This window comes from Saccostrea cucullata, unplaced genomic scaffold, assembly GCF_032062105.1.
Source record: "Saccostrea cucullata isolate Sc308-1 unplaced genomic scaffold, CSIRO_AGI_Scuc_v1 ctg445, whole genome shotgun sequence".
NCBI classification, from domain to species: Eukaryota; Metazoa; Mollusca; class Bivalvia; order Ostreida; family Ostreidae; genus Saccostrea; species Saccostrea cuccullata.
In genome coordinates this window covers 73,340-86,379 of record NW_026921564.1, presented here as the reverse complement: position 1 = coordinate 86,379, position 13,040 = coordinate 73,340, and the positions used below count along the sequence as shown (strand labels likewise).

The 13,040-nt window shown below is 32.3% G+C and overlaps 1 protein-coding gene across 4 annotated transcripts in view; it reads right to left on the bottom strand.

The window, feature by feature from the left end:
* Positions 1 to 1,249: 1,249 nt before the first annotated feature.
* LOC134260346 (ras-GEF domain-containing family member 1B-like) overlaps positions 1,250 to 13,040 on the bottom strand; it is a 40,977-nt gene continuing 29,186 nt past the window's right edge. For all 4 annotated transcript variants that reach the window (XM_062742910.1, XM_062742909.1, XM_062742912.1 and 1 more), the window contains 14 exons: positions 9,536 to 9,637; positions 6,542 to 6,631; positions 6,301 to 6,378; positions 5,677 to 5,907; positions 5,172 to 5,258; positions 4,733 to 4,798; positions 4,536 to 4,604; positions 4,300 to 4,395; positions 4,041 to 4,184; positions 3,778 to 3,918; positions 3,505 to 3,657; positions 2,969 to 3,035; positions 2,778 to 2,850; positions 1,250 to 2,644 (listed from right to left, as the gene is read on the bottom strand). In XM_062742910.1, coding sequence (XP_062598894.1) covers positions 2,626 to 2,644; positions 2,778 to 2,850; positions 2,969 to 3,035; positions 3,505 to 3,657; positions 3,778 to 3,918; positions 4,041 to 4,184; positions 4,300 to 4,395; positions 4,536 to 4,604; positions 4,733 to 4,798; positions 5,172 to 5,258; positions 5,677 to 5,907; positions 6,301 to 6,378; positions 6,542 to 6,631; positions 9,536 to 9,637 — 1,416 coding nt within the window. In that variant the 3' untranslated portion in view covers positions 1,250 to 2,625. The remainder of the gene's footprint in view (positions 2,645 to 2,777; positions 2,851 to 2,968; positions 3,036 to 3,504; positions 3,658 to 3,777; positions 3,919 to 4,040; positions 4,185 to 4,299; positions 4,396 to 4,535; positions 4,605 to 4,732; positions 4,799 to 5,171; positions 5,259 to 5,676; positions 5,908 to 6,300; positions 6,379 to 6,541; positions 6,632 to 9,535; positions 9,638 to 13,040) is intronic.

The window sequence follows — 13,040 nt, the reverse complement described above, 5'->3', positions numbered from 1 at the left end:
CGATAAGGTAAACCACAATTTAATTTAAATCAGATCTTTGTTGCGCTCCCAAATTCTGATTGTACACTAACAGCAACCAGAAGGATTTCGGAACAAAACTGTTGTGCAATAGAAGAGTTATCTTTCTTTGCATAGTCTTTTTATGCAATATATATATATATACTAATGAAAGTTTCACAGGTTTTGGTCTTTTTTTTTTACGGGAAAAGTGTCAAGAAAACTGCAATTTCAAGTTAAAACTTTAAGCATTCTACCTTTCATCATGAAGTTTTCACCTATCGTAATAAAATTCAGTTTCAGTTTCTGTTATTGGTGACATTTAATTTATTTTCCCACATTTTCAAAACATGGGAAGTCATCAGTCCATGCATAACCTAATTTTCAGCTCCAATTTATATTGAGTTATTTGTCTTTATGTATGGCATAGCAACAGGTGCTTTCAAGATTTTATATATATTTTCATATGCAAGAACAATCCTATAACTTTTCCTTCTGCACACTCTTGTGATTTTGTCAGACTTGAAAATTCATCTCTTTAGTTAAGCACAACTTTGAAATTTTTGAAAATTTTTCATCATGTTCACATTTATCCATGTTGAAGAAGAATCACAACTAAATCTTAGAAGATAATGTGTTCTAGTTTCCTTTATTTTTAAGCAGAAGCCAAACTTTTTATTCTTTGAATTCAAACTTTTTGGATGTTAATTGTTTGTATTTTATACATGTAACAGAAATTGTCTGTGTTGAACAAATGAATACCAACAGTGAACATGCCAATAGTGAACATGCCAATAGTGAACATGCATCACCAATTACATCCAGTGCTTATGTTTGCATTCTTCTTTTTCTCACTTAAGACATGCCAATTTAAATTCTCTTTCAGAACTTAGTGGTTATTACATACATAACAGGTGTTTTGATGTGTAAGGTTTTGATAATGCAAGGAAAATAAATTAATTTTATAGGTGCAATTGTTATATTTTTACAACACAATTCGGTAATTGGTTTGAATTCAATCAAGCCAAATCAATATTCATTTGAATGTTCTTGGTGCATCAAATTTGTAAACAGTTCCTCCTGTGTATTCTGCCCTGCCTTGAGAGGGCATTGTTTGTAGAATGTTGTGAAACTCCAATTAATTTCAAAAGATAGAAGTACACCGAATTAAAGTGTACCTTTTTCAAACCATATTGTCAACTTCATAAGGGGTAAATCACTAAAATGCCTCAGATAGCAAAAAAGAAATCACTTCATTTCAATAATTTATTCAATGAGAGATTCAAGTAGATCAAAAACTCCCATTTTACATCAGGTATGTACAATACTTGATAACAATATATATAATAACAAACAAAAGGTAAGTTTATACAACTTTCTGTAAACCACCTGTTTAACAACAATTTATAATCGATATACAATTGTACTAAGACGTACTGACCGCAAATATCATATCCAGTACAAATCCTCATTCATTGCACTGTAGAATACTTTTAATTACAAAATATAAATACCTTTCAAAATATAAACATTTTTCTTTGGACCAAATAGCATGAATGAATATGGTCATTTTTATTTTTCCCGTGAAATTGTGAATGTTATATTATGGTCTCTTACGATAGAATGGGCAATGAAAATGTGTTGAAGTGACTGAGATCAAATTCTGCCTTGTCAGACAGTTTATTATCACATACACTGTGATACAGACAGCACATATTAAAATATAGCACTTAAATAACTGAGACATGGAATCATACACACTCTCAAAGACATATGATTCTCAAATCCAAAGCAAAAATATATAAAGTACAATTTTAGGAAAATTTATGAATGGAAAAAAAGATTACTATTTTCTCCAAAAGATAATTACATTTTCTATTAGAAAAAATTACTTTAATTTTTAATTAATAGTTCTATACAATCCTGCAATAAATACTTGCATCTGGCATACCTTTTATACAATATACATGTATGCTGTACATTTATAAATACAAACATGGTCCCTGGGGAGAAGTTAATGAATAAATACCAAAGTCACTCATTAGATTCCTCCAAAAAAATCTCATAATAAATGTAAAGAGATAAATTCAGAAAAAATAATGTGTAAATGTAGAATTGTATTTCAAATCAATTCTACTTGTTCTTTTTAAGAAAATATGTTTTGTAAATGAAAAAAATTCTGCCATAAATAAATAACCTAAAAAGCTTCTTTGGTCAATAAATTTTAAAAGGGATATTGAAGATGTTAAGTACACCAGATAAAGCTTTCTATAAATAAACATATGGACAACCCAGGAACACAATAATACTTTTAGTCCATAATCCTCCTTGAGACCAGAAGTCTTTATGCCCTATTTACTGATAGAGAGTGTTCTCTACGCAAATGTCTACCACAATGCCTCTATTGCATTTTATTTTCTGGCAGTGAATCAGTTTTCCTTGACAAGTAAGATTCTATAGTCACTGGCTCTGAAGTCTCTAAACTTGAACATGGAATGGCTTTCCAAACATGCTGACAGCAGATTGGTCAAAGAATGACTAGGAAGTGAACGAGATCAGCCAATGGGATGGCTTGTAAGACCTGGAATGCAGCACTAAGTCCCTGTTTCAGTGTCATGGAAATTCCAATCATACTACTGCACTAGCTCTGAAAAAAAAGAAAACAGTTTTTATGTAATCCAGGATATTGTATGTCTACAAATGAAACTTGAATTTCATGAAGTGTAAATAACATCCATATTGTGCATGTTTTGAATAAGTTTACTTAAAACTGTACTCACTTTAACTGTTTGTGCTTCTCTTTCTCAAAACTCTTTTCTGGGGCCTCACATTCAAAGGATGCTAAGGCTAGAGCTGTAAAGGGAAAAAAAAGTGAAAATTAATTTTTTTTCAAGGATTTAAGAAATGACTGCATATTTGCAAATTCCAACTTTTATTTTCTATATCAAGCAGAGTAAACTTCAATACTTACTTGATTCTGAGAACACAGGTGAAGTTAATAGGTAATTGATCACTTTGTCATTCTTTGTAAATGGACACTGAAAAAGAAGACATAAACATTTCAATTACCATTTAATCAAACAAAAGTTGACATTTTTATAATGGGTATTGTTTGATTTCAAGTAATGACACTTGAAATAAATAGGTATTTTAAACTATCGTCTTCATAAATCAACCTGTCGCCAGGTGTTACATATGCCCCTTTTCAGGTAAACATGTATCTCTTTCTGTAATTTGTCAAGGTGTACTTTTCCACAAGATATTGATCAATTAATTGTATAACCTATCATTACAGTGTAAAGTCAACAGACAATAGCCCTGGGGCATCAAACAGAATCGAGAAGATAAAAGACCCAAGAATAGTCTATCTAAATCCCAATGATAGGAACAGGTTATTAATGTTTCAGGAGAAAAAAAAAACAAATGGCCCAGGAACAAAAGAAAAAAAACATCTTGTTGCATGACCATGCATATTGATCAGGACAACATCAAATATGTATGGCCTACCTCAGATTGCTGCCAAGTAATGAAGTCCGAGATCTGTTTTGCCAGCTGCCAGAACTTCTCAAAGTTGATATCGCCATTGGGAAGTTTGTTGGAACATGCTTCATTCAGGAAATACAAGTCTTTCACAAACAAACTAAAGAATGGAATGATAATCTGCAAATAAAGAAAAAAAAATTAGAGCCATTATTAAGAGTTGCCTCCCTTTAAATGCATTTTTCCCTCACTATCACCTGCTAATTTGACAGAAGATAATATTCTGATAAGAGACTTTACCTTTTCTTCTTTGCTGCCTGCCTCTGCACTCTCAGACCTCCACATAGCTGCCTTGAGACACGACCTGTAAATCCCAAAGTTACTGGTGGGGTCCATCTGATGTTCCAGAATCTCAAACTTGGCTCGGTTTACCCGGGACCACTGAAAAATCAAAAGAAACAATTGAAGCTGCACCTTTTGAATTTTACAAAAAAAACTCTTATAAATAAAAGAACTGTAGAAAAATCTTATATATGAAAAGAGCTTTGGATTCCGCCTCTTACCGTTTTCTTTAATCGTGAGACCCAGGTCATGTTCATCCCAGCTATAATGGCCATGAGAGAATTGAAGTTGCCCATGTTTATACATTCTTTAGCCACATCCACAAAATACTCAATGATTCGGACTCGACTCTTTTTCTTTAAATGCTGCAATAAAACAACTCTCAGTTAGATTTCTCTATCAAGTTTGCTCAGTCTTAATGTGTCAATTTTCTTAAATTTTCAAAGAAAATATGGAGACAAAATTCTTTTTAATACATACTGAGCAAATTTCTGTGGTAACAAAATAACTGAGCCTGTTGAACCACTGTACGTAAGCTTCCAGGTTACTAGTTTTCTTCATGTCCTTGTAGGTGGGCTATAAAATCAAAATGACAATTTTTAATAACTTTTATAACTTTGAGAGAGTTTGTTAGTTATTTAAACACACTGTGTTATTGTTAAATCTCCATCTAATAACATTATAGCTTTCTGAGTAGGCGGAATAGCAATTATTACCTCTTTTGTGCTCGACTCTTTAGAAAAGGCTTGAACAAATTCCTCTGGTCCTATGTGACTTAACCTCTCCTATAAGGAAAAAAGAAATATCTCATTAAAATTCAGAATCAATTTAAGATTTCTGTTTATTTTCTTTTTATGAAAGTTGAGATGGAAATATCAAGTATCACTATAGTCTCATATTGACTTGAACTCACCAGTTCTATGTGAGTGAGTTGTTGAGCCAACTCGACAGGACTTGGGCAAATTTCAGTGATATCTGTCTATAAAAGAAAAAAATTTGCAAAAATTATCAAGCCATAAATTTTCAATGGTTTCTCCATACATCTATTTCCTATTAAAGACCCATTACACACTTTACTTGACATGAAATTGATATATTGTACCTGGGCCACATTAATTTAATATACCGACAGGTACAAGCATGCACTTTTATTCACCTGTGCTTTTCACCTGCTGTTATCAACATTTCTTATCAGATGGTGTTTGAATTTCAATAAACCTTCAATTGATCGATTTTGCGATTTCCGTCACTTGTTTCTACAATATCGTGGCAACCTTACATTTGGTGCACACACAAAAAAGAACAACCTTATTTCTCGTGACTCAGTAAAATGACTCAATAATAAAACTTACTGTTGGAACTTCCTGAGTTTGGGACTTTGAAGTTGCTTCGCTGTTCCATTTGGCTAAATCATCTTCGTAACTCTGTAATTCAGCCAGCTAAAACAAGAGAAACCAAATCAATATAAAGCTTCTGTTTATTCACTTTAAGATGCATGAGAGAGTATATTAAAGTGCATTTAATTTGCATTCATGAATTGATCCAATCAATATTTTCAATAAAAAGGGCAACATATCCTTCAATATCTTGATAATTTATTGCCATTCATATTGCATGACTTCATAGAAATAATGCACACTTGATACTTTTTCCAGATAAAATATTGTTTACAAAAGCTTTTTATAAGTAGACTTCAAAGAAATATTGAATTTTCAATGATTTCTTCAGATGTTAGAAAGGCTGTTAAAATATTTATTTTGACAAATCTATTTTACTGGAATTGTTACACAATTAATTCATCACTATAAAATTTTCTACTGACTTTCTTGAAGAAAGGAAAGGGGAGAATATGCGAACCTTTTTGACCAAGGAATGTGTAATATTGGTGACATCAGGTCGGAGTTCAGGGTAGATACCCAGAATTCGTTGCGTGATCTCCTTTAATTTCTTCATCATCCGTTCATCCCGGAAATCGTACGGGAACATATCTGCCCACTCACTCAGTAGCTGAATGATATTTGGGCCAAACTTGCCCATTTTCTCTTTCCTCTGTTCATCTTCTGATAGGTTCTGCTGCAGGATGCACACCTGAAAAAACATCATCATCTTTAAAACCTAATTCTATCTAGGTTAATTTACTCGCTTAGGGGAAAGAACTTTTATCAAACTCTATACAAGGGCATGTAGAGTTATCAGGTCAAAAAGCTATCCATGTATGGAAATGTAATTTCTGATTTCTTAAAATTGGGTCATTGTATAAATTACCATAATATTACATGACATAGAACTACAAATATGAAAGGTGGACACATTTTATGCTCTTATATGGTTAATTAAGAATGCATATATAATTGACCTTGTCAAAGAAAAGAATAAACTGCTATCACAGAATGACAGATATTTCACTTCCACCTGAACTTCCACATTCCTTAAACATTTATAAAAATATTAATTGATTCTCATCTTTGATTAGTCAATTACCTGGCAGACTTCGTTAAGAAGGTCATGAGGTCGTATAAATAGACGAGAGCTGAGCAGAAAGGCAAACACATAAGTTTTCTACAAAAAAAAAAATTGATACATTTCTAAATATTCATTATAAAGAAAAGAATTTAAGATCAAAATAATTGTGATCAAAGTAAACCATTATTTATCATTTATTTTATCTACATATAGTAAATATATAAGGAAGTATACATTACATGTATTTACAAATACTTACATCGGGATTATATTCATCTGTGGGGACAAGATGTTGAATTAAAGCCTCCATGGTCCCTGCCATTAGTATACCATCAGAGAATATCAAGGCCTGCAATACAATATCATTCACGTCATAAATCACATTTATAACTACATCCAGTCTCAAGGTCTTCTTATCTAGCTAAATAAGAAACGTCAATACTGTCTGCAGCTTAATAAAAAAAAACAATCAACCTGCAGTGCATGAGAAGAAAAATTCTTTTGTTACCAAGAATCTCAGTTATTCGGGGTAGTATGTACATCCCATGAATGACGGAATATTCAAACTGATATATTCCTCCATCTATTCACAGTTTCGATACAAGTATGTAAAACCGCAACATTTATAGAATTCTTTCTTAAATCTCCTTGAACTTGTATTTCCCTGAAACTAAATATGACTTCATTCAATGAGTGGGATGTAATTTTTTCAAAAAGAAAATACCATGACGAATTAATTTCCCCGTCTAAAAATATCGAAATTCAAACCAGAAACTTACATGAATGTGATTCAGTAAAGTGCTACCACGATACCTTGCAACATTTTTTAAGAAGGAGTTAACCATCTTGCAGAACCAGTCTAATGACGCAAGTGAATTATTCAATAACTGTATATACCTAAGTTATTAAGTAAGAGTTTTTACATCAATTAATTCATAAAAGCAAAAATGTTTTGAAAAAAATAAAGTAGTGAGCAGAAATCACACAGGTCACTAAATAAACTTAGCTTTTTGCAAAACATTTTGCAACATCAAAGACCCCCAACCTTTTGAGTGAATTAATTAGTTTGGAGAGTAATTAGCACCTTTACTAATCTGCTGAACAGCAATTATATTTTACATATTGCTACCTTTATCCAGCACAAAAACAACTTTTATAAACAAGTGTACCACAATTTTCTATTTTTATTTTTGATTTTTTTTTTCTATTCTTATTTTTAAATTAAGTTTATAAAATGAATAATAAAATAATATCAAATTACCTGTAAGTTTTTAATATTAGATCCCAAACACATATGTATCTTGAATAACACCAATGTATTTAATTAATAATGTGTGACAAATTTATCAAAATTAGTCACCCATTCCACTTGAACCAAAATTCTATCACATAAAAAAATTTCCAATTCACGTCCTATAGCAACAACCGCTAGCTAAACACTAAACACACTTCAGCGATACTGCTTGCTTAAATACTGCCGCGATCATCTCTCTCTGCTGCACAAGATCGCTCTTGAATAACTATATGCCAACTGTCAGAAGCCTGAACAACAGGATACAAACTCTACAGCTCCTAACAACTTGTTTTTGAATTCATTCAAGAAATTTGTAGCAATTAATTTACGGAAGCACTTAATAAAATTGAAAATCGACCAATTTACTGATATCCTTACCAAGATTCTGATTGTAGTATTTCCTGAGGTAAAAACCAAGTAAACAGGACTTTTCCTCAATAAGCAAGCAAACTCGACTGATATCAATCTCAACTTTCAGGATTTTAAATTGGGACTGTTTTTTTCAAATATTTACTTTATCAGAGCAAGTCTGCACAAATCACAGTTATCAGTGGGTTGACATATAAATGATTTGTAAATAACCAAAAAAAAAAACAACATAATAACAGGACCTGTAGAAAATTTTATCTTGAAGGTAAAATTGTTACAATGAACAAAAGTTGAATCCAGAAATCAAAGCATAATTTATTGATTTCCTGTACAGCACGGACAACACTATTTTACCCCTGCAGCCCCAGGGTGGAGAGGACAGGTATTTTAGTTGTACCTGTTCATGTTCTAATTAGAAATTATGATTTTGAAATTGATTACTAACCAGGTATAACTGCATGTTTTGAAAATAAAACAAGTTTGTAATTCACTTCAAAGACATTTTTTTCAATTATTCATAACTAGTAGATCTGGGTATATATATGAACATTAATTGGTACTAGACACATGGTGCTTCTAATCTTTGTCAACTAAAACTAATCTTTCATTTCAATTCTTCTATATAATGGCATAAATAATTGAAAAAAAAGTTCTATGCATAATTCTGCAAACTATAAACAAAGAATCTTATAAATTAAAAAATCTTTAAATTCTATCAATTTGCATCCAATTTTTTCCTCCAGTAAAGATACACATGCTGCTTTAATTGGACTCGTATGATTGAACCGACTACTGATGAACTTTTTGACCTTACAGATTTTTATGCCTGAATAATTTGACAATTTTTATGACAAAGATCTCTGTGGGTGGATTAGCCATTGTCAAAGGTTGGGGAGGGGTTCAGCATTTGTGGTCTAAGAATTGAGCTTCACACAAATCCCCTTTCACAATCAAAGACAGTGGTAGCATTTGGTACAAGATCTGGTTTCAGTAAATTGGACAATTTCTAACTTTTTCTGGTTCAATTACTTGACACTAGTAAATTTGATAAGAGGAATGTTTAAAGAAGTTTTGGAAAGAAACTGGAACCTATGGGAGTGTGTTTTGACCCAGTCAAAGAGAATACCTAGGGTTGCAACATCGGGTCAGGACTTGGTGCAGTACATGGCATGCATGACTTCCAATAAAAAAGTAAAATGATTGGTTACAAATAGAGGAGTGATTTTCCAGTAAATTAGATTAAATAATTAACTTTAATTGAAAGAACATGTACCCTGACACAACTTCCAAACAAATAATGAAATACAAGATACTAGAGAGAAATGTGAAACCTCCTTAGAAATACTATATGTATATATACAACATACTAAAATGACCACATTCAATACTTTATTGCAAATGCAGGGTACAGGCTATTGAAGGATAAATGGATGAAATGCTGTTAATATTTCCTAGTACCATATATAAAATAAAATAAAAGATCATCGTTTTGTGAGTTTCATAATTTACTGCACCAAAGAATGCATCAAGACAACAAGGTATAATTTCCAACAGTTTTTTTATAACTAATATTATTCTGGAAGAACATACCTGGTCTTTAGAGTAATGGCTACACGTATTGTTGTTATTATTCCCCGTCTGACTATGATCAAACATCTGAGAGAAGCTGAGCATCTGGGGGCTCACAGTCCTCTATCAACGAAAAAAAATAAATTTTCATAATCTATAAAAACGTACATTTTGATTTCAATAAATCCATAAATATTTTAAACTTTCATGCATAGAAATGATCAATTACTGATAATTACCACATAACAGTTTTGCTAATGTATTTAAGCCTTCAGTTGTTTATTTGTTAACGATTATGTCTTGGGATTAATTTATAGTGTTAAATAATTGGATCTGAAGCTAAAGCCTTATTTGACATTACGGCATTATTGATTCTTACAATGATATTACCATATATAACTGTTATCACTCGCATCAGTAAAACCATGCTTTAAGTTCTTCAAGAGGTGTTAAAAATACCCAGCCTCCCAATCAAAAATAAATACTATTGCGTCAAATGGTCTAAATAAAGATTTTTTTCACGTACCAGGAATTAAAACACCCAATGAAATTAAAGCCCGCAATTGATCAGGCTCTGGCAATTGATCTCCATAAGTTTGAATTTGTGGGACGTAGTGACATCATAACCAATCATTTTGATCAAGAGGAATTGTAAAAATACTTCATAATTCTAAATACGTGAGAATGATACATTTTAAATCAGGTCTCTTGTAGCACTTATGACTGAACAATGCACAAATATAGCAATGAAATCAGAGTGTGTTCCCAATGGATTTGGTAGAGAAGAGGGCTGAAATCATGTGAGGTTGTTTTTTTTATTTCCTTTTATGGAAAATTGATTAATGCTTTGTTTATTCACTTGCACACTTAAGACATTCAAACTCTGGACTTGATATAAGCAGACTATATTTGGAAATGACTATATTTGATCTCTGCACTGTCTTTTGAGATGAAATTAACTTGCTATGATCCTTGAAGCAAGATAGTTGAGTAATCCTTAAAAAATGCTTTTTCCAAGGACAGAAGAGAATAAACTAAAAAATTTTGTAACAGTAACCATTTGATAACCTCCAAGATACCTAAATCTACAGTTAATCATCGGAATTGATCCATTTAGCTCTCTCTGGAAATTTGAAATCTGATATTATGAAAAATAATATCTTTATTACATTTGTACTTCAAAGGTTCCATAACACATGACTAAGTCCAATAATGGATGGTCAATAAATGGTAAATAGGGCAAAATGGCCAGTAATATTGGAAAGTCCAGTTATTCAAGTCTGCCACATTCAGTCCCTATGGTCTCCAGTCATTTAGCTTTGGAGCCTTAATGCCGATAGATTTATAGGTCTCTAATGGAATAATAGGTTCAGTAGAGTTCCTTGTCTGATGCTGAGTCTAATGTTATTTATACTAATGACTATTTTTTCCTTGATCATGCCAATTTTATTTACCTCTCTATTACATTATGATTTATGTGCACTGCATTCGTACAGCAACTGAATAAAACACCTTGGCCTCTTCCCAACAAAAGGTGCAGAAAAAATCTTGCAATTATATTTTTTCAAAAAAGAAGAAAGGAAAATTTTCAATTGATGCTTCAAAGTGGCAAATTTAATACAGCATAAAAATCTGCAGCAGGAAATACCATTCAAACACCTCCCATACCAAAGATAGCCCTGTATAATAAATGTTCAGACATTACATATCCTGCAGGAAATAGAAACAGTGTTCATTTTCAGTCGGTTTCATCCTCTTTTGAAGTGGCCCTCCTTGAGACTGCCATTCATATTTTACAATACAAGATTGTGACACAAAGAGTGTGTGTGGTATTAACCCTCATGTAGACCCTGACCACAGAAACATACAAGTCAGTTATTCATAAAAATCTGTTACAGAAGCCAGTTTGCAGATGTATATACAATAAGAAAGCAGTGTGCATTCCTTGTGGACTGGTATTAAAATAGAAATCAAGAAAACCACACAATGCACTAAATAATTTGTCCTATTGTGTACCCAAATCTAAAGAAGATTGACCCTTTTCCAACTTGAATTGCATGCAGTCAAATTTTGCACATGGCTCTAAATCATAATTGAAACAATGACAAATGTTGTTTAGATTCTTCTCAAAACTAAAATTATCAAACTGTGTCCTTCAATGAAATTATGAGGGTGGAAGGGGGTTACAATAAAAATTTTACCTGTTGAAACAGACAATCATTACAGAGGACCACCATTATCCCCAACACAAGAGGACACTATAACCAGACTTCTCTGACCAATATCTAATTCATTTCTGCCCTAAAATTTTATTGCCTAACTCCTTATAAAAGACATCAATTTGCATTGCATTATCAGCAGCAGTGAAGAGGAGCAGAAAACCTTGATGGCACCCATAAAAGATTAGGTGTTAGCAGTGTCTGGTGTTCCTAGCCCGGGGGTGATTGTCACCGCACAATGTCTGAGACAGTTCCACTAGGAATCTTATCTTCTCTCTTGTGCAATCTGTCTGGTAAATGTCAACAGAAGTGCACTTTGTGGGGTTCCTGACAGATACCCTTAATATGATATTGCAAAGGAGAGACTAATTAATTTGTCAGAAAATTACAAACTTTAGATCCATGGAATAAATTGGATCAAAGATAGTACCTTACGAGCTAAAATAATTAAAATTATTCTTTGAAAGAATCTGATAATCTTTTATGGATTCTAAAAATAAAAAGCATATTAATTAATTAATATAAATTTAAGATCCTTGCAATTAAGTGGAAAGAAGAAGAGAATCTTTCAAGCCAAAAGAATTAGAATAAATTTCTATGAATTAAGATGTTTCCCAAAATAAACTCTTATCATTGAAACCCCATCATGCATATGGCGATTTTAATCTACAAAATAAGATATCAAAGGTTATAAAACAGAATTTGGAAACACATCTGCGTTTGAGGCTATAAAACAACAGATTCTGTTGCTGGCATTTGATCACGTGCTCAGAAGACCACCAACTTGACCTTGACCTGTTACAATTGTAGTAAATATACAATTACCACTCCATTTAAAATAAATCCAGGCAAGACCCTGGGCCCCCTCCATCCCCCCTTTTTATTTTTTTTTTAAATTCTACTTAGTATCACAAATCTACGATCATGTTATTTTTTTCTTACAGCAAAATTAAAGCACTGATTTCATTATTCTCTCCTTTTTTGGTTCAGAAAGACCACCTCCATAAAATAACTTATTACTCTTCTCTCTTTAATAAAATGCCTAGCAAAATTTTGCACTTTGAAAAATTTTGGAGAAAAGGTTTTCAAAGAGAGGAACTGAAAAGAAACTAACGAAATAGTGCAATGCACTTTCAGTCATGAAATGCACATTCTGAAAATAACTTGCAGAAACACCTTCTGACGTAGGAAGGATGCACTCTTGACAAATAGCATCTGCCAGGCAAAACAATAAAACAAATCTGATATACAGAAAGTGGCTAGGGCAGTCAATGTCAGACCGCCTTTCACTGAAGAAATATACCCTT